This window comes from Hippopotamus amphibius, chromosome 1 (assembly GCF_030028045.1).
Source record: "Hippopotamus amphibius kiboko isolate mHipAmp2 chromosome 1, mHipAmp2.hap2, whole genome shotgun sequence".
Classification (NCBI taxonomy): domain Eukaryota; kingdom Metazoa; phylum Chordata; class Mammalia; order Artiodactyla; family Hippopotamidae; genus Hippopotamus; species Hippopotamus amphibius.
This window is the reverse complement of record NC_080186.1, coordinates 140,062,078-140,087,709: the sequence shown is the minus strand read 5'-3', so window position 1 is coordinate 140,087,709 and position 25,632 is coordinate 140,062,078. Positions and strand designations below refer to the sequence as shown.

Here is a 25,632-nt window from a genome sequence, read left to right as displayed (position 1 = left end):
TTGTTTATCCATTCTATATATATATATAATAGTTTGCATCTCATAGCCCATCTTCTTCATAGAAGATTATATACTGTATCCACTTCCTCACTTCCTATCCCATCTACTTGTTATTTTCCCTTTTTTTAAAGTTTATTTTGGAGGGGACTACAAATTACAAAGGATAATACAACACATAACAATACATCACACACTCCCCTCCAATAAATAGAAAAGATATACAATGTATACATAAATTATAAACCATAAAGGTAAAATTAAGGTGCATGAGCTCATAGAAGACAACCTACAAGCCAAAAGATTTTCAGCCACTCTGTATAATATATGAGTTCTTCCACTATCCCATCTTAATGTCTTCATGCTTTCCCCCAACAGATAACACCATCTCAAAGTCTACATTGATTATTTCCTTGCTTTTTTTCCTGTGTATAATTTTATAACATTTATATCCATATGAATAATATATTATCTAATTTTGCTTTTTCCTGAACTTCACCAAAAATGTCCTATAGTGTATGCCATATCCTGGACTTACCATTTCACTCTGCATCATGTGTGTTTCTAGGATTGAATCACAATGTTGCCTGAGGCTGTAGTTTGTTCATGGTCACTGTTATAGAATATTTAATTTTATCAATCTACCACCATTTATCCATTCTCAGTTTGGGGTTTTGGGTGGTTTCCTATTTCTTTCATTTTATTAATAGTACTCTATGAATATTCCTGTGGTCTCCTAGTAAACACATGTAAGAATTTATTTAAAGTAATATTTAGGTGAATGTTCAACTTTAAAATTTAATGCCAAATCACTTTACAAAATGATGTGAAAATCTACACTCCCACTAGTGTTGTGTGAGTTCCCATTGATCTACCTCCTCTTCAAAGCTTGTCAGACTTCATAAATTTTGCCAGTGTACTAAGTGTAAAAGGGCTTCTTCTTGTGGATAATTCATCTTTCCTTTTCTGTAGAAGCCTTGTATATGACTTGTGTTCATTTCTCTAGGGAATTATCTTCTCTTCGTTGATTTGTAGAGTTTTTATCAGCAATATGGGTTGCAAATATCTCCTCACAGAGTGTACCTTGTCTTTTCATTTTCTTTGTGGTTTCTTCTGATGAATAGAAATTCTTGATCTTAATGTGCTTGTTTATAGATTTTTATGTGAACACTTTTACATCCAAAACTTCTTTCTATCCCAAGAGCATAAAGATATTCACTTATTTTTTTTCTAAAAGTTCCAAAGTTTCACTTTTCATTTTTCCACCTAGAACTGATTTCTGTATGTGTTGTGATAAAGGGATAAAATTTACTTTTGTTTTCCCATATGGATAATCAATTGCCTAGTACCCATTCATTCACTAGTACCTTCTTTCCCCAGTGATCTATTCCTAGATCTGATATATTATGACATACGTATATATACACACACACACACACACACACATAATGTATGTAAATATACATATATTTTAATTATAATTTATGTATGTCAGCATGAATATGTTATAGAAATTAAATATAGATATATATATTAATATATATATATACTTTTAGGCTGTTCTCAACCCTGAAAAGGGATTTCCATTCTTGCTATTGTGAAAAGTAGTGCCCTAAGAGGTTTCTAAGCCATTTTATGATGTCACTCACCATCAGTATGCTAATAGCATTAAAATTTATTTCTTCAAACCAGACCTCTCCTTTCAGCTCCCTACCCATATATCCAGCTCTCTGCTTGACTTCTCTTAGATATCTCACTATCGTTTAATATTAACCCAGCCAAAACAGCTGTTGATCTCCTTTCTACCTCTTTCTCCCTCTAGTTTCTCATTCTTTTTTTTTCTTTTTTTTGTTTTCTTTAAGAACTTTTTTTTAAGCTCTTTATTGGAATATATTTGCTTTACACTCTTGTATCAGTTTTTGAGGTACACCAAAGTGAATCAGCTGTATTTATACATATGGGGATATATGTGTAAAGAACTTTCATAGTTTCTCATGCTTGTTGATCTCAGTCAGTGATATCTCCATGTTCCTAGCTTCTCTTGCCATAAATCTTAGAGTCATCTCGATAATTTTCTCTCCCCTTCTCCCAGCATCCAATCTATTTCTTGAATTTTTCAATTCTGCTTGCAAAAGAGATTTCATATCTTTCCATTGCCAACTGCTTGGTTCAGGAATCTTTTACCACTCACCTGGACTGAAAAATAATTGTCTTCTAGTGAATCCTTCAGTTTTGCATTCCTGCCCCTTCCCCTGTCATTCTCCACATATCTCTAGAATAATCTACACACTTACTTAGAGACCTTTGAAATCTCTCCCTTATCCCTCAGGTAAACCCACACTGTGCCTCACCAGTGATGACTGGCCTCATGCCTCTTGCTTCTGCCTCTCTTGATTAGACTCCAGTCCCAGCTCTTAATGGACTGTGTTCTACCTGCCTCTGAGCACATATGCATCTTTTCCCTCTGAAATATTGATACTTTCCGCAACCGGCTAGCTAAATCCTTCTTACCCATCATGTCTTGGCTTAACTATAAATTTCTCAGAAAGGCCTTTTCTGAATCACCAAGCAAAACATAGGTTCTCTAGTTTTAACAGCTAATCAGAAGGTATTTTGTAGTTTTCCTTCAAAATACTTACCATAAATTTAATTTTTGTTTTCCTTCAAAACCTGAAAAAGCATTTTTTTCCTGTATCTTACCCACAAGAGCATAAAGTCCCTGACAATGGGTAGAGGGATTGTGTGGGTTTTTTGTTTGGGGGTAATTTTCATGTTTAGTAGTTGATTTCTTTTCATCTCTATGCCTAGTTTCCGCACATAGTGGACACTTGACTCTTTTTAAATGAACAGTGTATTGTCATATAAGTTCATATATGTACTGACTTCAAAACATTGAATTCTTACCTGTGCAAATGCAAAAATAGATAAGATTTTGTTTCTTTTACCTAAAAGTGTATAAAATATAAACTAATCAGCTATAGATATGTCATGCATACAGCGGTTAGAAAAAATTCTTTAACTTTTTTTTTCTTTTTTTATAAGCTATAAAGCATCAACAGCAAGTGAGATAGAAGATCTTAAGGTGGAGAACGCATCACTTCAGGAAAAAGTTGCCAAGGCTGAGAAAAATGCAGAGGATGTTCAGCATCAGATATTAGCAACTGAGAATGCAAATCAAGAATATGCAAGGTATGTAGGAGAAATAAAATCTACCCACACCTGTGACCTGAGAACCAGTAAGACAGTTTAATGTTGAAAGCCAGCTACTAAGTGATGCAGGAAATTGTAGTCCCTATGGCTTGCTTCGGGTGATCTTCAATTGTAAATTAAGGATTTACACAGTTAAAAAAGTATAATGCTTGGGAGTTCCTTGAGTTTAAAAAAAAAAAAACTAAACTAAAAACTAAAATGGCTGTAAATTGTTTAGTGGACTCTTCTCTCTCAAACCCAAGGATGCTTCTAGATCTGCAGACCAAATCAGCACTTAAAGAAGCAGAAATTAAAGAAATCACAGTTTCTTCCCTTAAAAAAATAGCTGATTTGCAGAACCAACTCAAGCAACAAGCTGAAGACTTTAAGAAACAACTGGAAGAGGAAGAAGCAAGGTAATCTAGGTTTAGAACCAAAATGCCACCATATCTCAGTTATTTTTTTTAGTATACTATGTTTTAAAATATAATTTTCCTTTACAGAAAAGCTGGAAAAGAAAACTCAGGGGCAGAATTGACTGAGGAAATGAATAAGTGGCGTCTCCTCTATGAAGAATTATATAATAAAACAAAACCTTTCCAGGTCTGTCACTTAGGACTTAACTTACTTGCATTTAAGAATCATGTTGTTCCCTGTTACTATCATGACAATGATGTGGTTTTTCTGAAAGATCATTTTGCTGTGCATTTACAGTGCCAATTTAACTTCCTATTAAAAAAAAGCTTATAAATTTTATTGCATTATTATGCACACTTTTTTAAATATAACCTTTACAGGCTTAAAAATTACCTTTTAATAAGATTCTTAAAGTTAATAGCTTAGAAGGCTCTCCTGGTATGACATTTTGATAATTAATCTATGTAAATTTGTGACACTTATTTTGTTATGATCTTTCTCAGTGTTTCTCTAATACACTGATCTTTAAAGGATACATGCTAATCTTGGTACTTAAATAGAAATAGAGTCAGAAGACAGTATTGGTTATAATCTGAGGATGTGGCTGATGCAGGTTAGGCTGGGTAGCAGGTCTTCTTTTCTTGTTTCTTTCCCTCTGTTTTAATGATCTTCAAAATGAAAAACAACTTTTTTTGAAAAAGAGTCAGAATTTATGGAGAGCCCTAAGAGTAAGTCAGCATAATCTATTTTTGTCTTTTGCCTTTTTATTTTCTTTCACTGTAGTTGTCCTTAGAGTTTATATTAGTCAAGTAAGATTTAACAGTTTATTAAAAATATATATTTATTTTAAAATATATATCTTAACTTTATTAAAAAATATATATTTTTCAGCTACAACTGGATGCATTTGAAGCAGAGAAGCAGGCTTTGTTGAATGAACATGGTGCAGCTCAGGAACAGCTAAATAAACTAAGAGATTCGTATGCTAAATTATTAGGTCATCAGAATCTAAAGCAAAAAATCAAGCATGTTGTGAAATTGAAAGATGAAAATAGCCGACTCAAATCGGTTTGTAAAATCACACTTAGTTCTATTGATATTGGGGTAGGGTGGTTTTTTATTGGGGTAATGGTGACCTTATAAAATAAGTGTTTCATCCTTTCTATTTTTTTTGGAATAGTTTGTGAATAATTGGTATTAATTCTTCATTGAATGTGTAATAGAATTCAGCGGTGAAGTCATCTTGGACCTGAGCTTTTCTTTGTGGGCGGTTTTTGATTGCTGATTTAATCTCTTATTATAGGTCTATTCAGATTGACTATTTATTTTCTAGACAGTTTCAGTAATTTGTGGATTTCTAGGAATTTGTTCATTTCATTTAAGTTATTTGATTTGTTGGTATGCAGTTGTTCATGGTATTCCCTTACAATCTTTTTTATTTTAGTAATGTCAGTAGTAATGTCCCCTGTTTCATTTCTGATTCTAGTAATTTGAGTCTACTCCCTTTATTTAGTTCCTTTACTTCTGCAAACATGTTTATAATGGCTTTAAAATCTTTTTTGGATAAATTCAATATCTGATTACTCTCTCAGGCAGTTTGTGTTGCCTGCTTTTCCATTTGCATACTTCATAATTTTTTGTTGGAAAATGGATATTTTAGATAATATATTATAGCATCTCTGGGTACTGCCATCCTTTCCCAGATACATTGTTATTTTCTTGTTTAGTGAAGTCTGTTCCTCCTTCCCACCCCCAGTAGTTTGTTTCTGATGTTGCTACTGAGGGAGGTTCAGTTTGGGGTGTGCCCGCAGTCACCCTGAGGTGACTCTGCTTTCGGTAAGTCTGTCTTCCTCTCTCCCTGACCACACTTAGTTGCTGGCTCATCCCTCTGTTATTTTGAACAATGCCCTGGGGCATGAGTTGCTCTACAGACTAATCCAATCTAATTCTGGCTCCTTTGTTGGAACTGTGTCTTAGGTCAGTGATTGACTTTGTTCTGACTCCAGGAAGGCTCCTCCCACCTGTCTTATTCACCTGTTCTCATCTACAAACTAGACAGCCTACAGTTTAGCCTACATTTTGAGTCACTTCCCAATTCCCTTGTACCACATCTTCTACTGTTCTTGAGAGCACCCTTCAGCTTGAACTTCTCTAAGCTCTGTTGCAAGTGAAGTCAATTCCTTTGGGAATAAATTAGGAACTCTGTGTTTTACAGCCTGCTTCTCCTCCCAGGAAAAATTTCTGAGCCAAGCCTTCAGAGCTGGATTTGGGGACAGTGGCAAGCTTTTCTCTGAGTGACACCTCTGTCCCAGTAGTTGGATGCTCAGTATACTTGTGGGGGAGAGAGATGGGGAGCATCCTGAGGTTCTCTCAGCTTGCCTCTCATGGCTAGGAACCATTGTCTCATGAGCCAGGGAAAAGGTGATCAGAGTCTCGATATTTTCAGCACTCTGCACCTGAGGTAGGGCCTCAGTTCCTTGGAAGAAAGGACCCCCCACCTCTCAACCACATTTACTGTGGTTCAGGGCATCAGGTGAGAGATGGGGGCAAGATGAGAGATGCTGATGTCCTGCTCCTCCTGGCAGGAAAAGCCTCTGACTGGGAGCTGGGGGAAGAGGGAGCACTGTGCTCTTGGCTGCAGCAGTCTGGTGTGGACTCTTTGCTTTGCTAAGCAGAGATTGGGGAGAGAGGGAACAGGATTGGTTCAAACAGCGCAACCTGCTGCCCTTTTTTACCACATTTTTTGTGGATTTGCTTGAATAAATGTTTCTTCACTTGCTATTTTACCTTAAGACCATTTTCAGAGGCTTTAAGTGGTTGCCATTTTATAATTTTTTATATCACTGGGGAGCAGGTCGGTGGAGCTTCTCACACTGTCGTGCCGATAGTGGATCTCAGCATTTAATTTGGTGTTAAACTTCTATCAGAAACATAGCTGTGTACCTGTACAAGAAGATTCAAATGACTCGTTATCTTCTTTGTCACAGCTCTTCAAAGTCATTTTGTAATTTATAGTCTGAAAGCCTGTATCTAGTAGGCTTTTGCCATTAAGCTGTGGAAAATGAGCAACTTTGGGATTATTAATAACATTGGTAACACATTTCACCAACATGATCTTCAATAATTATTTATTGACTATTTTTTTTCTTACATAGGAGGCGTCAAAACTCCGCACTCAGCTAGCTAAAAGAAAACAAAGTGAAGCAAAACTTCAGGAGGAACTGAATAAAGTTCTGGGTATCAAACACTTTGATCCTTCAAAGGCTTTTCTTCATGAAAGTAAAGAAAACTTTGTTCTCAAAACCCCATTAAAAGACGGTAAGAAATGATTAAATGTACAAAAGTGTCATCTTCCTTTGGATTTGCTTTCACAGCATTGAGCAAGTTATCCATCTTTATGAAATGTGAAAACTTGTTAACAGTTTCTGATATAAAAGAAATTCTTACTGAAATTTTTTATGTAAAATGCCTTTCTGTCCTTCTTCCATACTCTGCATTCTCCATTTGTCCAAATTCCATCTGCCTTTCAAGCCCAGCTCAAGTTACATCTTCCTTGAAACCTTGTCTTTTTTGCTCCTTCCCATCCCCTACCAAAATCAATCCCTCTATCATACCCTTGGAATTTTTTTTTTTAAGAACTTTTATTGAGATACAGTTAACAGACAATAAACAGCATATATTTAGGGTGTACAATTTGGTATCCCAATCTCCCAGTTCATTCCCTCCAAACCCTCCCCGCTTTCCCCACTTGGTGTCCATATGTTTGTTCTCTACATCTGTGTCTCTATTTCTGCCTTGCAAACTGGTTGATTTGTACCATTTTTCTGTAGTCCACATATACGTGTTAATATATGATATTTATTTTTCTCTTTCTGACTCACTTCACTCTGTATGAGTCTCTAGATCCATCCATGTCTCTACAGATGTCCCAGTTTCAAAGAACCAGCTTTTAGTTTTATTGATTTTTGGTATCGTTTTCTTTGTTTCTATTTCATTTATTTCTGCTCTGATCTTTATGATTTCTCTCCGTCTACTAACTTTGGGTTTTGTTTGCTCTTCTTTCTCTAGTTTCTTTAGGTGTAAGTTTAGATTATTTGGGATTTTTCTTGTTTCTTGAGGTAGTATTGTATTGCTATAAGCTTCCCTCTTAGAACTGCCTTTGCTGCATCCCATAGGTTTTGGATCATTGTGTTTTCATTGTCATTTGTCTCTAGGTATTTTTGGATTTCCTCTTTGATTTCTTCAGTGATCTGTTGGTTATTTAGTAGCGTATTGTTTAGCCTCCATGTGTTTGTGTTTTTTACAGTTTTTTTTCCTGTAACTGATTTCTAATCTCATAGCATTGTGGTCAGAAGAGATGCTTGATACGATTTCAATTTTCTTGAATTTACCAAGGCTTGATTTATGACCCAAAATGTGATCTTATCCTGGAGAATGTTTCGTGTGCACTTGAGAAGAACATGTAATCTGCTGTTTTTGGATGTAATGTCCTATAGATATCTGTTAAATCAAGCTGATTTATTGTGTCATTTAAAGCTTGTGTTTCCTTATTAATTTTCTGTCTGGATGATCTGTCCATTGGTGTAAGTGGGCTGTTAAAGTCCCCCACTATTATTGTGTTACTGTCAATTTCCTCTTTCATAGTTGTTAGCATTTGACTTATGTATTGAGGTGCTCCTATATTGGGTGCATATATATTTACAATTGTTATCTCCTCTTCTTGGATTGATCCCTCGATCCTTATGTCGTTTCCTTTCTTGTCTCTTGTAACATTTTTTATTTTAAAGTCTATTTTATCTGATATGAGTATTGCTACTCCAGCTTTCTTTTGATTTCCATTTGCATGGAATATCTTTTTCCATCCCCTCACTTTCAGTTTGTATATGCCCCTAGGTCTGAAGTGGGTCTCTTGTAGACAGCATATATATGTGGGTCTTGTTTTTGTATCCATTCAACCAGTCTGTGTCTTTTGGTTGGGGCATTTAGTCCATTTACATTCAAGGTAATTATTGATATGTATGTTCCTATTACCATTTTCTTAATTGTTTTGTTTTTGTTTTTGTAGGTCCTTTTCTTCTCTTATGTTTCCCTCTTAGAGAAGTTCCTTTAGCATTTGTTGTAGGGCTGGTTTGGTGGTGCTGAATTCTCTTAGCTGTTGCTTGTCTGTAAAGCTTTTGATTTCTCCATCGAATCTGAATGAGATCCTTGCTGGGTAGAGTATTCTTGGTTGTAGGTTCTTCCCTGTCATCACTTTAAATATATCGTGCCACTCCCTTCTGGCTTGTAGAGTTTCTGCTGAGAAATCAGCTGTTAACCTGATGGGAGTTCCCTTGTATGTTATTTGTCGCTTTTCCCTTGTTGCTTTTAATAACATTTCTCTGTCTTTAATTCTTGTCAATTTGACTACTATATGTCTTGGTGTGTTTCTCCTTGGGTTTATCCTGCCTGGGACTCTCTGCGCTTCCTGCACTTGGGTAGCTATTTCCTTTCCCATTTTAGGGAAGTTTTCAACTATAATCTCTTCCAATATTTTCTCAGGTCCTTTCTCTCTCTCTTCTCCTTCTGGGACCCCTGTAATGAGAATGTTGGTTCGTTTAACATTGTCCCAGAGGTCTCTTGGGCTGTATTCAGTTCTTTTCATTCTTTTTTCTTTATTCTTTTCTGCATCAGTGATTATCACCATTCTGTCTTCCAGGTCACTTATTCGCCCTTCTGCCTCAGTTAATCTGCTGTTGGTTCCTTCTAGTGTATTTTTCATTTCAGTTATTGCATTGCATATCTCTGTTTATTTGCTCTTTAATTCTTCTAGCTCTTTGGTAAACTTTTCGATCTTTGCATCCAGTCTTTTTTCAAAGTCCTGGATCATCTTCACCATCATTATTCTCAATTCTTTTTCTGGAAGGGTGCCTGTCTCCTCTTCATTTAGTTATTTTTCTGGGGTTTTATCCTGTCCCTTCATCTGGTACAAAGTCCTCTGCTTTTTCATTTTCTCTATCTTTCTGTGGCTGTGGTTTTCAGTTCCACAAGATGAAATACCGCTGATACTGCTTGATACTGCTGTCTGCCCTCTTGTGGAGGAAGCTATCTAGGAGGCTCATGGGTGCTTCCTGATGGGAGGGACTGATGGTGCATAGGGCTGGGTGGGCAGAGATCAGTAAGACTTTAATCTGGTTTGGTGGGCGGAGCTCAGTAAAATTTTAATCTGCTTGTCTGCCAGTGGGTGGGGCTGTGTTCCCACCTTGTTGGTTGTTTGGCCTGAGGCTACCTACAGCTGGAGTTTACAGGCTCTTTGGTGGGGCTAATGGCAGACCCTGGGAGGGCTCACACCAATGAGCACTTCCCAGAACCCCTGCCGCCAGTGCCCCTGTCTCCTCGGTCAGCCACAGCTGCCCCCCACCTCTGCAGGCAACCCTCCAACACCAGCAGGTAGGTCTGGTTCAGTCTCCTATGGGGTCACTCACTGCTCCTTCCCCCTGGGTCCTGGTGAGCACACTTTTTTGTATGCCCTGCAAGAGTGGAGTCTCCATTTCCCCCAGTCCTGTGGAGGTCCTGCAATCAAATCCCACTGGCTTTCAAAGTCTGATTCTCTGGGGATTCCTCCTCCCGTTGCTGGACTCCCAGGTTGGGAAGCCTGACATGGGGCTCAGAACCCTCACTTTATGGGTGGCCTTCTGTGGTATATCTGTTCTCCAGTTTGTGAGTCACCCACCCAGCATTTATGGGATTTGATTTTAACGCGATTGCGCCCCTCCTGCTGTCTCATTGCAGCTTCTCCTTTGTCTCTGGATGTGGGGTGTCTTTTTTGGTGAGTTCCAGTGTCTTTCTGTTGATGATTGTTCAGCAGTTAGTTGTAATTCCGGTGCTCTTGCAAGAGGGAGTGAGCGCACGTCCTCCTTCTCTGCCATCTTGATCCTATCTCTATCATACCCTTGGAATTTTTAACTTAAATGTCCAATTTTTAGTTTTGGAGAAGTAGATTTTTCTCTCTTTCTTGACTACAAATCTCTATCTTTGACAATAAACTGAAATTGGCTGAAATAGTAAATGAAGAAATATAAATAAAATTATGCCACAGAACACAAGCATTGCTTCGTCTGCCTTAGAGAAGATAGAAGGTCCTTGTTTTTAGTTCGTAATGACTGATGAATATGTTTGTTTGTTTTTTCTGATGAATTAGTTTTAATTTAGAAAACTAACACTGCTATTTAATAATCCTTCCAGGCAATACAAACTGCTCCTGAGCGTTTAATGGAGTTTCAAGAATCATGCAAGTAAACATCTGAAAAAAGCCTACTGAAGATTATTTCATTCTTATTATTTTTATTGTTATTGTTGCTGCTTTTATTATTATTATGTTTGTAATGAATGTTTTTAAATCTTATATTTAATATTAACTTCCTGCCCTTACGTATGTAAAAGGAAGTTCAACATTTTTACCAGTATGTCTGTGACATTTTAGTTTCTATTGTCAGTACTTCCTGCTTGATGTTCACCCTTATTACCTCATTCTAAACTTCTGAAAGGCTTTCCAGCTTTGCAGCTCATCCCATCAAATCAACATTCTTTTAAAAATCACTCTCTTACTATTATTTCCATATTCTGAAACTTTAAGTGGTTTCAAGATTCTAATCCCGAGGTTTTTTAGTTTAATACTGGAGGCCTTTTGTTATCTGAACCTCTTAAGCTAGGCTAAAATAACTTGGCTTGTTCTTGCCTCTACTTTAATTCTCCTAATAATGTTCATTCTGCCCTTGCCATCACCCATTTATCCAGTTCAAATGAGAAATAAAGGTATGCTTAATTCTTAACCTCTTTGTCTCTTACCAAAGTCAGTGAGTTGATTAATAATTTGTGGACCCCATCCCAGTCCTCCTAAATTAAAGCCTGAAATTTGGTCTGAAAATCTGCATTTTTAACCAACTGCAGTTAATTCTTAGAAACTCTGCTCATAACCTCTGTAGAGAATTTGTCTTATGCTGCTTGGCATCTGCCTGCTTCCTGGATATTTGATAAATATTTATGTAATATGAAATAAAATCACACATTAAGTCATTGACTCAGTTATACAACTTGTGTTATATGAAGTTACATTAATCCTTCTGTTTAGCATCTAGTTATTATCTCTGCCCTCCCCTCCCCACCTTGTCTCCAGAATCACTAATGGTAGTATATTACTTAGAAACTGGTCATTTTCCATCTGAAATATCTGATATATGCAGTTGGTATGATATTCTAAGCCATCTTTTTTTTTTTTTTTTTTTTTTTATTATTTTATTTTATTTTTTTGGGGGTACACCAGGTTCAATCCACTGTTTTTATACACATATCCCCATATTCCCTCCCTTCCTTGACGCCCCCCCCCTCGAGTCCCCCCCACCCTCCCTGCCCCAGTCCTCTAAGGCATCTTCCATCCTCGAGTTGGACTCCCTTTGTTATACAACAACTTCCCACTGACTATTTTACAGTTGGTAGTATATATATGTCTGTGCTACTCTCTCACTTCTTCTCAGTTTCCCCTTCACCCCCCGCCCCCTCCCATACCTCGAGTTCTCCAGTCCATTCTCTGTATCTGCTTCCTTGTTCTTGTCACTGAGTTCATCAGTACCATTTTTAGATTCCGTATATGTGAGTTAGCATACAATATTTGTCCTTCTCTTTCTGACTTACTTCACTCTGTATGACAGATTGTAGTTCTATCCACCTCATTACATATAGCTCCATCTCATCCCTTTTTATAGCTGAGTAATATTCCATTGTATATATATGCCACATCTTCTGTATCCATTCATTTGTTGATGGGCATTTAGGTTGCTTCCATGTTCTGTAAGCCATCTTTTTTTAATGTTTCCCCATTGATGGACCAACAGAGACTATTACAATAAGAATAACTTTTCATAGTAAGTTATGTTGTTAGATCTTAATACATAATTAAGTTCAGAGGAAATGTAGAAATTAGAAAAATTGTCTAATGAAAGGAAATAGTTCAAGACTTCTGCTTTTAGCCAAGATGGTGTAACAGGGATCAAATTTATTTCTCCTCCTCCACACACACACACACACACACACACACACACACACACACACACCTAAAACTATCCAAAAATGACAGAGTAGACAAGAGAATGATTTTCAAGATGCTAGACATGAGATTAAAAAAGACAACAATCCCTTAGAGATCAGGAAAATCACAGTGAACCCTACAATTGTTCGCTGTTTACAGCCTTGAGAGAGTTTCCAAACTATGATGTAGGGAAGGGGAACCCAGGCAGACCCCACCAAACTAACTGAGTTGAAAAGACAGAACTGAAATCTGGGGAGACCACAGAGGCTAGAGATTGTAGGACAGAGTACTAGAAAGGAGAAAATTGCAGGGAGAGAGAATTCTGGAGATTTACAAAGGGTCACTCAAGTAATCTCCTGAATACTGATGCATCATACATATGAGGAAACTACCTGAAGCCTAGTGAAGAACCACCCCTCAAAATTAAAAATAACAGTGCTCAAAGCTCACACAGGCTAGAAATGCTGCCTGTTCCCACCAGCCAAATTGGAAAACCTCATGATTTATAGGGCATGAGGTAGTGTATACAGAAGGGTTCAGTACTGGGAAATAATTAGTCCTAAACTTAAGCACTGCTCCAGGTCCACTAACAAACCTTTTTTGTTTGTTTAATTTATTTATTTATTTATTTATTTTTAGCTGCGTTGGGTCTTCGTTGCTGCGCGTGGGCTTTTTCTAGTTGTGGTGAGTGGGGGCTACTCTTCATTGTGGTGTGCAGGCTTCTCATTAACATGGCTTCTCTTGTTGCACAGCATGGGCTCTAGGCACACAGGCTTCGGTAGTTGTGGCACATGGGCTCAGTAGTTGTGCCTCTCAGGCTCTAGAGTGCAGGCTCAGTAGTTGTAGCTCAGGCGTTTAGTTGCTCCGTGGCATATGGGATCTTCCCCGCCCAGGGATCAAACCCGTGTCCCCTGCCTTGAATGCAGGTGGATTCTTAACCACTGTGCTACCAGGGAAGTCTCCATAGGGCCACTGACAAATCTTGAAGACCCAAAAGGATCAAACTCTTTCTAAAAAGTTTAATTATTGCATCCCAGAACAAAGCTCAAGAAAATTTATGAGCTTATAAATAAAAATATCAAGCACCCAAAAAAGTAAATTTTAAAGTTTCTAACATCCGGTCAAAACAAGATTCCAAAAGTGAACAGAACACCAAGATGCTCTGGGACAACTTCAGACAGCCTAATGTATATGTAATCAGAGTTCCCAGAGGAGGGGAGGAGGGGACAGAAAAATCATTTGAAGAAATAATGGTGGCAACATTTCCAAATATGTTGAAAACTAGAATGCTAGGAACAAGAAATATGAAACATGACAAATTGCTGCAAAGCAATGATAAAAGAAAAACTGTCAATCTAAAACTATCTCAACAAAAACAGTTCTCAGAAGCAAAGATGAAAAATTATTTTCAGACATAAAACACTTTTTTCTTATTAGTCTCTTTAAAATATAGTTGACTGTTTAAACAAAAAGAGCAGCATTGTGGTCTGTAGTTTATAGCTATTTAAAATTAGAGTACAACAGCAATAGGTCAAAGCCCAGGAGAGGAGAAGTGGAAGTATATGATTGTAAGTTCCTTACACTATATGTGAAGTGGTATAAAAAATGTTACTAGAACACAGACTGTGGCAAGTTACCAATGTGTACTGTAAACCCTAACACAATCACTAAAATAAAACACTTGTGGCCAATAAACCAACAAAGAAGATGAAATAGAATCATAAAAGAATATATTCAGTTAATTCGAAAGAAGGCAGAAAAAGAGGAAAAGGAAAAGAACAGATGGGTCAAAAAGAGATAAAATAGCAACATGATGAATTTAAACTTAACCATATTGATAGTCACATTAAATGTAAATAGTCTGTATACCTCAATTAAAATACAGAAATGATCAAATTGGATCAAAAAGCAAGACAACTATATGCTGCCTACAAAAATACACTTCAAATATACTGACAAAAGCAGATGAAAAGTACAAGAAAGTTAAAAGATACACCACGCTGAAGGGATAGGAAGATCTGGTCTTTTTTTCCCAATGAACACACTGATTCAACAACAATACAGAGACAAATTCCCTTTGGAAATGGGGAAAGGACAATCTCTTCAAAAAGAGTGCTGGGAAAATTGGATATCCAAATGCAAAAGAGTGGAACTGGAAACTTATCTAACACTATACACAAAAATCAACTCAAAAAGGATTAAAGGCTTAAACATAAGATCTTAAACTAAAACTACTGTTAACAAAACACGAGAAAAACTTTATGGCATTGGTCTTGGCAATGATTTCTGAGTTATGATACCAAAAGGTCAGTCAAGAAAAGCAAAAATGGGCAAGTGGGACTACATCCAACTAAAAACTTTTCTGCATAACAAAAGAAATGTGTTGGCAAGGATATGGAAAAATTAGAACCCTTAGACTCTGTTGGTGGGAATTTAAAATGGTGCACTGCTATGGAAAACAGGATGGAGCTTCATCAAAAAATTGAAAATAGAACTACCACCGTGATCCAGCAATCCCACTTATGGGTATTTACCCCAAATAATTGAAATCAGGATCTCAAAGATATTTACACTTCTATGTTCATTGTATTGTTATTCACAATAGCCAAGATGTGGGAAAGGATGAAGAAAATGTGGTACCTACCTGCAATGGAATATTATTCAGCCTTTAAAAAGAAGGAAATCCTGCCGTTTGCAAGAAGTGGATGAACCTTGAGGACATTATGCTAAGTAAAATAAATCAATCATTAAAGGACAAAAACTGCATGATTCCACTTACGTGAGATATCTAAAATAGTCAGAATCGTAGAAGCAGAGAGTACAATGTGGTTGCCGGGGCCTGGGTGGCGGAGGAAACGGAGAGTTGCTAATCAACAGGCATAAAGTCTCAGTTATTCAAGGTACATTCTAGAGATCTGCTCTATAACATCATGCCTATAATTAAAATACTGTATTTTACACTTAAAAATTTGTTAGAGGGTAGATCTGCCATGATAATGTTAACCAATTGAAAACAAAAACTAGAATTAATTAGTTTTAATAATATTAATAGACAAAATAAATTTTAATTATTAATATCAGACAAAATAGATTTCAGAGCAAAGAATATTGCCAAGAATGTTACCAAGAATATAAGAAGTTCACTTCATAATGATAAATGAGTCAGTTCATCAGGAGGCCAAAATCTAAACATTTGTGTACCCAATGATAGTCTCAAAATACATGAATCAAAAATTGACAAATTTACAAGGAAAAAAAGAAAAATCTATAATTATAGTCAGAGGTATCAATAGCCTCCCTTAATAAATTGTAGAATAAATAAATAGAAAATCAGAAAGAATACAGAAGATTTAAAAAATACTCTGAACAAATTTGATCAAATTGACATTTATAGAAATCACGTAACACCAGCAGAATACTTTTTAAGTGAGCACACAGAATCTGCCGAGATTGATTATACACTGGGCCATGAAAACAGTCTCAATAAATTTAAAGGGACTCCAGTCACATTAAGTATGTTCTCTGTCTAAAGTGGAATTGAGTTAGAAATCAATAACAAAAATCTCTGGAAAACCCGTAAATGGTTGGAAATCAGTTATCACACTTCTAAATGAGCTACTGGTCAAAGAATAAATCAGAAGGAAAATTAGAAACTATTTTGAACAGAATGAAAATGAAGACACGGCGTACCAAAACGTGGAATGCCACTAAAGCAGATTTAGGGCAAAATTACCTCACTGATGGCCTATATTTCAAAAAAAGAAAGGTTTCAAATTGATGATCTCAGCTTTTACCTTAGAAATAAGAAATAAAAGAGCAATTTAAATCCAAAGTAAGTAGGGGAAAAGGAATAATAAAGGTCAGAGCAGAAATCAGTAAACTAGAAAACAGAAAAACAATAGAGAAAAATCAATGAAAAAAATTCATTGTGAAAAATCAATAAAATTGATAAACCTCTAGCTAGACTGATGGAGAATATAAGAATACATAAACTAATATCAGGAATAAGAAAGGTGACTTTATTACTTTTGTGGGTAATGGATACATTCACTACCTTGACTATGGCAATGACTTTATGGGTACATATTATGTATATCAAACATCAAATTGTATACTTTAAATATGTACAGTTTATTATATGTCAGTTATACCTCAATAAAGCTCTTAAAAAGTAGTTCAGTCTGAAACTAAAGTTTTAACACTGAGATTATTCTTTTCTCTTGGGCTACTGGTTTTAAACGGCTTTACTTATGAAGACCTGAATATCTTTTTGAGGGGATATTTGGGGATTTTTTTAGTCTTAATTTTTATTGACGTTAAGACCTATTGATTTTTGCATACATTATTTTTAGTTAAGATTTATTCAAAGGAAATTAGTTTTCATTCTTAGAAAATTTTGAGCTTTGTTTTGGAGGGGGGAGGGTTTCAGAATGTGTTTGTTTTTAATCATTTATGGAAGAAAATCCCTTAATGGAAAAAAACATGCCCTTTAAACATTTTGTAGATGCTAATCATTTCTTCCCTTTTGAAATTATGAAGAAAATGAGACAGTTATTAGGAGGAATCTTTGGTACCACGTGTATGATGGTTTCAGACTGAGAATGTCACATCTTAAACTTTATTTTTTGTCCCTACATAACCCCTCCCATCCCCAGCATTATACAATCCTTCAAGTATGAAATAATAACCATTCCCTTTATTTCATTGTATAAAATATCAAATTCCATTTTATTAGCAGTTTTGGTAGATATTTGGAACAGCTTCAGAATGTATTCCCAGATTTTTGCTAACACCATTCCAGAGTGCCAATAATTTCTGAGAATCACCTAGTCTTGAAAGGCCACATATTGGAAAGTGTTCATGTTAAGCCTTAATGAAGATTTACAAGTACTCGGCTCCTGAAGGCTAGGCTTCTGAACATGTAGGCCTTAACTAATCAAGCTGATCCCAATTTTCCTCCTATTGCAGACAATATTTTCCAAAGTTGGCCACACTAATATCTCCCATCCAACATGTTGTTCTTTGAAGTGACATTCTCTTCCATTGGGAGATGGTGATCTATTTCCTCCCCATGAATCTGGGAAGGCCCCTTAACTACGGTGGAAATAGCACTATGTAGCTTCAGTAGCTAAGTCATCTATGTTAGTTTCTTATTGCTGCCGTAAGAAATTGTCCCAAAAATAGTGGTTTAAAAAACACAAATTTATTATCCAAAAATTCTGGAGGTGAGAAGTCTAAAATGAGTCTTATGGGGCTAAAATCAAGGTGTTGTCAGGGCTGCATTCTTTCTGAAGGCTCCAGGGATGAGTGTTTCCTTATCTTTCTCAGATTCTAATGGTCGTCTGCATTCCTTGACCCATAGACCCTTCCTCCTTCTTCAAAGCATATCACTCAAATCTCTGCTTCCATTGTTACATCTTTTCTGATTCTGACCCTCCTGCTTCCCTCTTATAGGGACTTTTTTGATTATATTGGACCCACACAGATAATCAAGTATAATCCCCCAATCTCAAAGTCTTTAATTTAGTAATATCTGCAAAGTCCCTTTTGCCATAACAGGTTCCAGAGATTAGGATGTGGACATCCTTGATCGAGTCATTATTTTGTCTACCATAGTCATTAAAGATGATAGTGTCTCCTTGGTTTTCTTGAATACTCACTCTTAGAAGCCAGCCACCTTCAGTTGATTCCCAGCCTTGGAGTTAACTGCCCCAGGTGATGTGGAGCAGCAATGAATGGCCTGGGCTGAATGAACTCTGCCCAAATTACAGATTTGTGGACAAAAATAGATGTTGCCAATGTTTTAGAGTGGGTTGTTACCTGACTAACTTCTATTTAATTCCCTTTACTACTTATCTTAGACTCAATGGCCCGTCACTCTACCCGCGTCTTTCCATTCTTTTTCCTCTCACCTTCCTTTTAAAATTGAACACTGCACAAATTCAGGTGTCTGTATTTTATGCTTTTGTACCCAGCACTGCCAAGCACTAGTAAGTAAAATCATCTAATTTCAGAGTTGGTGGCCATGGCAAGGGCCTGCTTTCCACTCTAACAAGGCTCTTAATGTCACCTAACATTCTTGTTTTTTTCTTTCCCATTTTTAATTTTTCTCAAATCTCAGACTTTAGCACCTCCTCTCAGCAGATGATAGCAACTTTTACTTCACAAAGAAAATTAATAACAATGGTGGAATTTCCTAAAAATGTAGGTTATTCAATAAATGGTTTTGAGATAACTGGCTTTCCACATGTTGGAAAGAAGTTGCATCTTTCACCTCACTTTTAAACCAAAAATAAATTCCAGATTTAAATTTTAAAAAAAAGAAACTATAAAAAAAATTATAAGATAACGTGGGAGAATGTCTTTGTAATTTAAAAACGGAGAGACTTTCTAAAGAAGATTATGAAGCCAGAAAAGATAGCTGTGATTTCATAAAAAGTAAAAAGAATCTGGATGTAGAAAAATTACATAATAAAATGACAAACACAGGAGTTCCCTGGCGGTCCAGTGGTTAAGACTTGCACTTCCAGTGCAGAGGGCTTGGGTTCGATCCTTGAGTGGGGAATTAAGATCCCATATGCTGAGTGGCATGACAGAAAAAAAAAAAAGACAAACACAAATATCATGCAAAGCAAATTTCCTCTACTTAGAAGCTTTTATACGTCAATAAGGAAAAGTCCCAAAATAGGCCAGATCCATACAGATATAACCTAAAAGAAGAAATGCAAATGCTCTTTATTTTTGAGAATATAATCTTACTCATCATCCATGTTATGCAAAGTAAGATAAAATGTTAATCTTTCCATATCAGATTAACAATGATCAAAACTTTGATGATATAGTATATCATCAGATGAAGGTAGGGAGAAATGGCATATCATACAGCTTAATCATAAAAATCAACTTGACTGTATCTATTAAAGTCAAAAATCATGCGCTCTTTGATCCAGAAATTCCTCTCCTAGGACTAAATCTTTCAGATATCCACACAAAGTATTCAGTGTAAGAATGTTCCCTCCAAAAATTGTTTGGTAGCAAAAGACAATGTAGTCCTTGATTAACTAAGTGTCTTGATTAAGTAAGTGCTTAATTAACTAAGCACTTAGTGATCTAGCAGGAGTCTCTAACCTCATCCAGGTCAGATCAGGAGGTGAGTACTAAGGTAGAACCTGAAGAATTAGTAGGAGTTAGTCAGATGAAGTGAGGTGGGGATATGAGGATTCAGTGCAAAATTAAATAACATGAAATGGGAATGTAGGAGAGTTTGGCATATTTGACAAACTGAACATCCAGTATCACCAGCAGAAAAGTGGTGAGGGTTAAACTGCAAGGGCAAGTAGATCTGACTGTGTGAATCATAAAGAGCAAAAGATGCAATAAGAGTTTGATCTTTAAAGTGTAGAAAATGGTTAGCCATTAAATGGTCTTAGGTCAGCATCAAGATGTGTTTCAGAACGTCACTCTGACTGCTGAGTAGGAAATTAATTCCATGGGAAAAAACCTGAGGTCAGACTATTTATCCTATACTATTTATGAATACCTAGTATGTAGTCAGACACTGTCTAGTTTCTTTAAAAAAAAAAGACAATAATTCAGGTAAGAGTAAAAGATGTCCCTAGCTTGAGTAAAAGTTCAAGGCTTTCTGGCTTTGACAGTTGGAGGAAAGACTATACTATTCCTTGAGATGACAGAACTTGGGTGAAAAAAATCATATTTGCAGAATTAAGTTGACGCATTCGTTTTGAGACACTGAATTTGAAGAAGTGGAGATGTCAGGTAGAATCTTGCATACGTACGTTCTCAGAAGGCTCTGAGCTGAGAGTCACATGTCTGGAAAAGATAATTGTGCAAATGGTAATTGATCTTTAGGATCAGTGAGAGCTGCCAGAATGTTAGAGTCATTTAGCAACTATCAAGATTTTTTACATAACTACTGTGTTAGAGGCTATAGAAAGAACTAAGACAATTCCTGTTCCTATCCTCAGAGTTTACAGTATAGAGAGAAAGACAGTCATCTTTACAAATATAAAATTACAAACTGATTTAACTACTCAGAATAAAAAGGAAAACAGCTTTAATAGTGTTATGAGGATGGAAGTATAGACAATAATAAATGACCAACAAGGGTTTACACCAACTATTGGGTGAGTAGCCAATGAGGTTAGCTTTCCATAAAGTTGCTAATAATAATACTAGTAGTAGTTGTCGTCGTCGTCGTCGTCATCCCAGCTTTCTGTAAAAGAAGAGGATATCTAGGGGGAGATTTTAGACCTTTCAGAATTCAGCTCTGCTATGAGTGGACTGCAATGCCTAGGGAGTGTCAGACTAGGGTGTATTGAAGGTGTGGATGAGGTCTCTTTGGAATGGAAGGAATGAGCTAAACTTTGGCCTATTTATTAAGCCTCCAAGCTTTTTTTTTTTTTTTTTTTTTGGCTGCATTGGGTCTTCATTGCTGTGCAAGAGCTTTCTCTAGTTTGAGGACAGCGAGGGCTACTCTTCATTGTGGTGCGAGGGCTTCTCAGTGTGGTGCCTTCTCTTGTTGAGGAGTATGGGCTCTAGATATGTGGGCTTCAGTAGTTGTGGCATGTGGGCTTAGTTGCTCCGTGGCATATGGGATCATCCTGGACCAGGGATCAAACCCGTGTCCCCTGCATTGGCAGGCAGATTCTTAACCAGTGCACCACCAGGGAAGTCCCTAAGCCTCCAAGCTTTTGCCTCAAGGTTTTTGCCATGCTGCCTCCCAGGGAACATGCAGGACCGGGCTATGTGCTGAGGCTGACAGGTAAAAATCCAAGTGATAAGAAGCGTGGGCCATGTCTAGTTCCACTCAGGCCCTATGTTTCCATAATAGTCCTTAACCTTGAATACCTGTCCATGTTCCATACTACTGACAAGAGAGGATTGTCCGAAGTTTGGGACGCTGGGCCTCCTTCCCCATTATTCCTGGAACTCTTCTACCACATCCTCTCTTCTTGCTGCTGTTCATGACTTCTACATGAACACCCCCTAAAACAGTTTGGGGCCCAAGAAGGTGGAGGCAGTGTAAAAGATAAGGCCCCAGAATCTAAAGACATTGAGACATCTGCTCTCAATATAAAGGTTTTAGTTGAGACTCCAAGTCTAGCTCATTCAGTAGTCCTTTAAATTAGAAGTCATCTGAACCTCAATCACAAGTCAAATTTGGTCAGCTAGGTTTTCTGGAGACTATTACAACAGAGAGGGTGGCTTCAATACCTTCTCTCTCAGGCACAGTAACATTTATCCAATCTCCTTGAGTCAGAATTGATTGGTCCTCTCTCACTCCCATTCACTTCACAATCCCTATTAGCTCTAGATTCAAGAGAATAACAACAGCAGAAAAACTATTTGCTATTTCTGTATACTTTCACTTGAACCATTCCAATTCTCCTTCTGACTCTACGGATATTGCCATCTGGGTAGGAAAAAATTGAGGAAGTGCAGTAAGAAATTAAAAAGCATGAAGATTAGTATTTCAAGATCTTATCATACCACACTACACTTCAAAGCTCACATTGAGAGAAATGACCAACTGAAGAGACATAAATGTAAAATTTGTGAAAGCCAATGTTTATTGACATGCCTAAGCTAGAAATACTTAAAGCCACCTCTGAAAAAGATACATAGTGGGACCTCCGTGGTGGCTCAGTGGTTAAGAATCTGCCTGCCAATGCAGGGGACACAGTTTTGAGCCCTGGTCAGGGAAGATCCCACATGCCACAGAGCAGCTAAGCCCATGAGCCACAATTACTGAAGCCCGCATGCCTAGATCCTGTGCTTCTCAACAAGAGAAGCCACCGGAATGAGAAGCCTGCGCACCCCAATGAGAAGCCTGCGCACAACAACGAAGAGTAGCCCCCACTCGCCACAACTAGAGAAAGCCCGTGTGCAGCAATGAAGACCCAACACAGCCAATAAATAAATAAATAAAGTAAATTTATTTTAAAAAAGACAATTGACTGTTTAAAAAAAATAAAAAAGGTACATAGTATGGCTCTTTCTTCTCCATTAGTTCTCATTCACTTTAACCCACTGTAGTTTGATTTCTATCCCTAGTCCTCTGTGAAGTCTCCTGCCAATTTCTCCAATGAATTCTATTTTGCCAAATCCAATGGACACTTCTCTAGTTCCATCTGACTCTAATACACAGCTTCTTCTTTCTTGAAAGCTCTCATTTCCAGACCGCTGAGACCATTTACTTGGATTTCCTTTCACCTGTTTCTTTCTTCACTCCTTTGCTGGACCATCCTGCACTAGACTTGTAACTGTTGGCATGAGTAAGAGGTTACCCTTTTCTTCCACATGCTCTCCCTAGGTGATCACATTAAGGTTCATGGATTCAAATACCATCTTTACCACTTTGCCACATCCAATGTAATAATTGATTTAGAAGAGGAACATCCATGGAGGCAATTAGGTGAAAGTTGTTAGGTTTCAGGATATTTACAGATTCTAAAGTAGGACCCCAAGGATTACTTACTATTGCAAAGAGTAAAAAAAATGTACCACTCTAACAAATGGGAAAACATAACATTACTAATATTGAGATGATGTTTTGTCATCTAATGTGATACAATATGAAATACACAGCATCATCAATCTAATCGTCTCAAAAGAAAATTAACTTTACAGAAAATACAAAGCTTAGTGGAATATCAAATGACTCCCTGAAGAAAATAATCAGGCAACTGTATCATCTCTTCAAAAAGCCAAAGTGATGAAAAAAAAGTATGACTGTCTGCACAAAAACCTGCACACAGATGTTTATAGCTGCTTTATTCAGAATTGTCAAAATGTGGAAGCAACCAAGATGTCCTTCAGTAGGTGAACAGATAAACTGTGGTACATCCAGACAGTGGAAGCTTATTCAGCACTGAAAAGTACTAGCTATCAAGCCATGAGGAGACATAAAGGAGGAATCTTAAATGCATATTTCTAACTGAATGAATCCAACCTGAAAAAGCTACACACTGTATGATTCCAACTATATACCATTCTGGGAAGGGCAAAACTATGGACACAGTAAAAAGATCAGTGGTTGCCAGGGGGTGAGGAGTGGGATGGAGTGAACAGGCAGAGCACAGGATTTTTAGGACAGTGGAAATAGTCTGTATGATACCACAGCGATAGAGACACGTCATTATACATTTGTCTAAACCCACAGACTGTACAACAGCACAAGTGATCCATAATGTAAACTATGGACTTTGGGTGATTGTGATGTGTCAGTGTAGGTTCATCAGTTGTAACAAATGTACCACTCGGGGTGGGGGGGGGGTGTTGATAATGGGGATGCTGTTCATGTGTGAGGGCAGGGGGTATTTGGGAAACCTCTGTATCTTCCCATCAGTTTTGCTGTGAACGTAAAACTGCTCTAAAAATGTTTTAATTAAAAAAAGAAGCAGACATGCAGGACAAGAATAAAGATGTGATGTAGAGAACGGACTTGAGGACATGATGGGGCAGGGGGTGGGGGGGCAAAGGGGAAGCTGGGACAAAGTGAGAGAGTAGCATGACATATATACACTATTGAATGTAAAATAGATGGATAGTGGGAAGCTGCTGCATAGCACAGGGAGATCAACTCGATGATGGGTGATGACCTAGAAAGGTGGGATAGGGAGGGTGGGAGGGAGTCACGGGAAGAAGTGGATATGGGGATATATGTATAAATACAGCTGATTCACTTTGTTGTACAGCAGAAACTGGCACAACAGTGTAAAGCAATTATATTCCAATAAAGAGCTTTAAAAAATAAAATAAAATAAGTAATAAAAGAAAAAAAAGTACAAGTGTTGATTTAGGTAAGAATAGAACTAATAATACATAACAACCAGACAAAATTTGGGTAGAAAGTATAATGGTGTCCATTAAGCTATTTTTTAAACTTTTCTATAAGTTTGAAAATTTTTATAATAAAAAGTTTTTAAAATTTCCCCACATTAGCTAAAAAAGTGCTAACATATAATTTTAGCTCAGTCCTCTCCTCAAAGTCCCAACCATGTATCCCTCCATCCTTATCACCCTCAGCTGATGGTATCACCACGTATGTCACCGAAAATTGAAGCACACAGGGACTTCCTCATCCCGCCACTATTAAAACTGTCAACATAAATATATATGTACTTATATCCTCTGTCTTTATTCCCTGTAGCACCTTGTATTATTTTTCAAATACAGTAATTCCAAGGGGAAGATTTTACTTCTCAACTCTATTGATGTCAGGCTGGACCATGAAACTCGCAGTGTACCTCCCTTTAGGAGAATTATACATCCCTGCCCTGGTAAATGTGAGTTGGCCAATGGCCCTATTTCTAAAAAAGATCACATTCTGAGGTGCTGTGGCTTCAACATATCATTTTGGGTGACATGATTCAACCCATAACATGTCCCGTTAGTTAACAGATCATTCCCACTAACATACAAACATGATCTAATACTGGACCTTCTAAAGCAAAACAGAACAAAAAAACAAAACTTACAATTCTCCTTGGGTCTTCTATCACCCTCCAGCTTCCATGCCTTTACTTAACCCCCTCACAGGAAAAGTGCTTGGAAGAATCTTCTACAATGTTGGCATCCATGTCTTTATTTTCCATTCTCTCTTTGTCCTTCAATTGAACTTCTATACCCCCACTCCACCAACCTGACAATTCCAATGGTCACTTTAGAGAATTTGGTAATTTTCACTGGATGGTGGTGATGTCTGCAGAGCTCTGTGAGTCTACTGAAAACCATTGAATTATACACTTTAGAAGGTTGAATTTTATGGTATGTGAATTATATATAAATAAAGCTGTTACCTTTTTTTTTTAAAATACCTTAGAGTGCCATCTTAAGTTGCCTAGAAATATGTTTCCTCCTAGAATGCAAATTTTCTTGCCTGTACAACATAAAAATTGTCTGACATAAACGAAGGAGAGTTTTGGTCACTGTTTTCATTACCAACA

General features: G+C 37.1%; 1 protein-coding gene across 6 annotated transcripts in view; it reads left to right on the top strand.

The window, feature by feature from the left end:
- Nucleotides 1-25,385, top strand: part of HMMR (hyaluronan mediated motility receptor) — a 46,756-nt gene extending 21,371 nt beyond the window's left edge. For 4 of the 6 annotated variants that reach the window (XM_057729636.1, XM_057729622.1, XM_057729627.1 and 1 more), the window contains 6 exons: nucleotides 3,040-3,186; nucleotides 3,450-3,602; nucleotides 3,690-3,789; nucleotides 4,495-4,671; nucleotides 6,759-6,921; nucleotides 10,825-11,645. In XM_057729636.1, the coding sequence (XP_057585619.1) occupies nucleotides 3,040-3,186; nucleotides 3,450-3,602; nucleotides 3,690-3,789; nucleotides 4,495-4,671; nucleotides 6,759-6,921; nucleotides 10,825-10,844 (760 nt within the window). In that variant the 3' untranslated portion in view covers nucleotides 10,845-11,645. Of the gene's footprint in view, nucleotides 1-3,039; nucleotides 3,187-3,449; nucleotides 3,603-3,689; nucleotides 3,790-4,494; nucleotides 4,672-6,758; nucleotides 6,922-10,824; nucleotides 11,646-25,297 lie in introns of those variants that run through there. The other 2 variants (XM_057729656.1, XR_009052856.1) reach the window with 2 other exon arrangements.
- The last annotated feature ends 247 nt before the right edge of the window (nucleotides 25,386-25,632 follow it).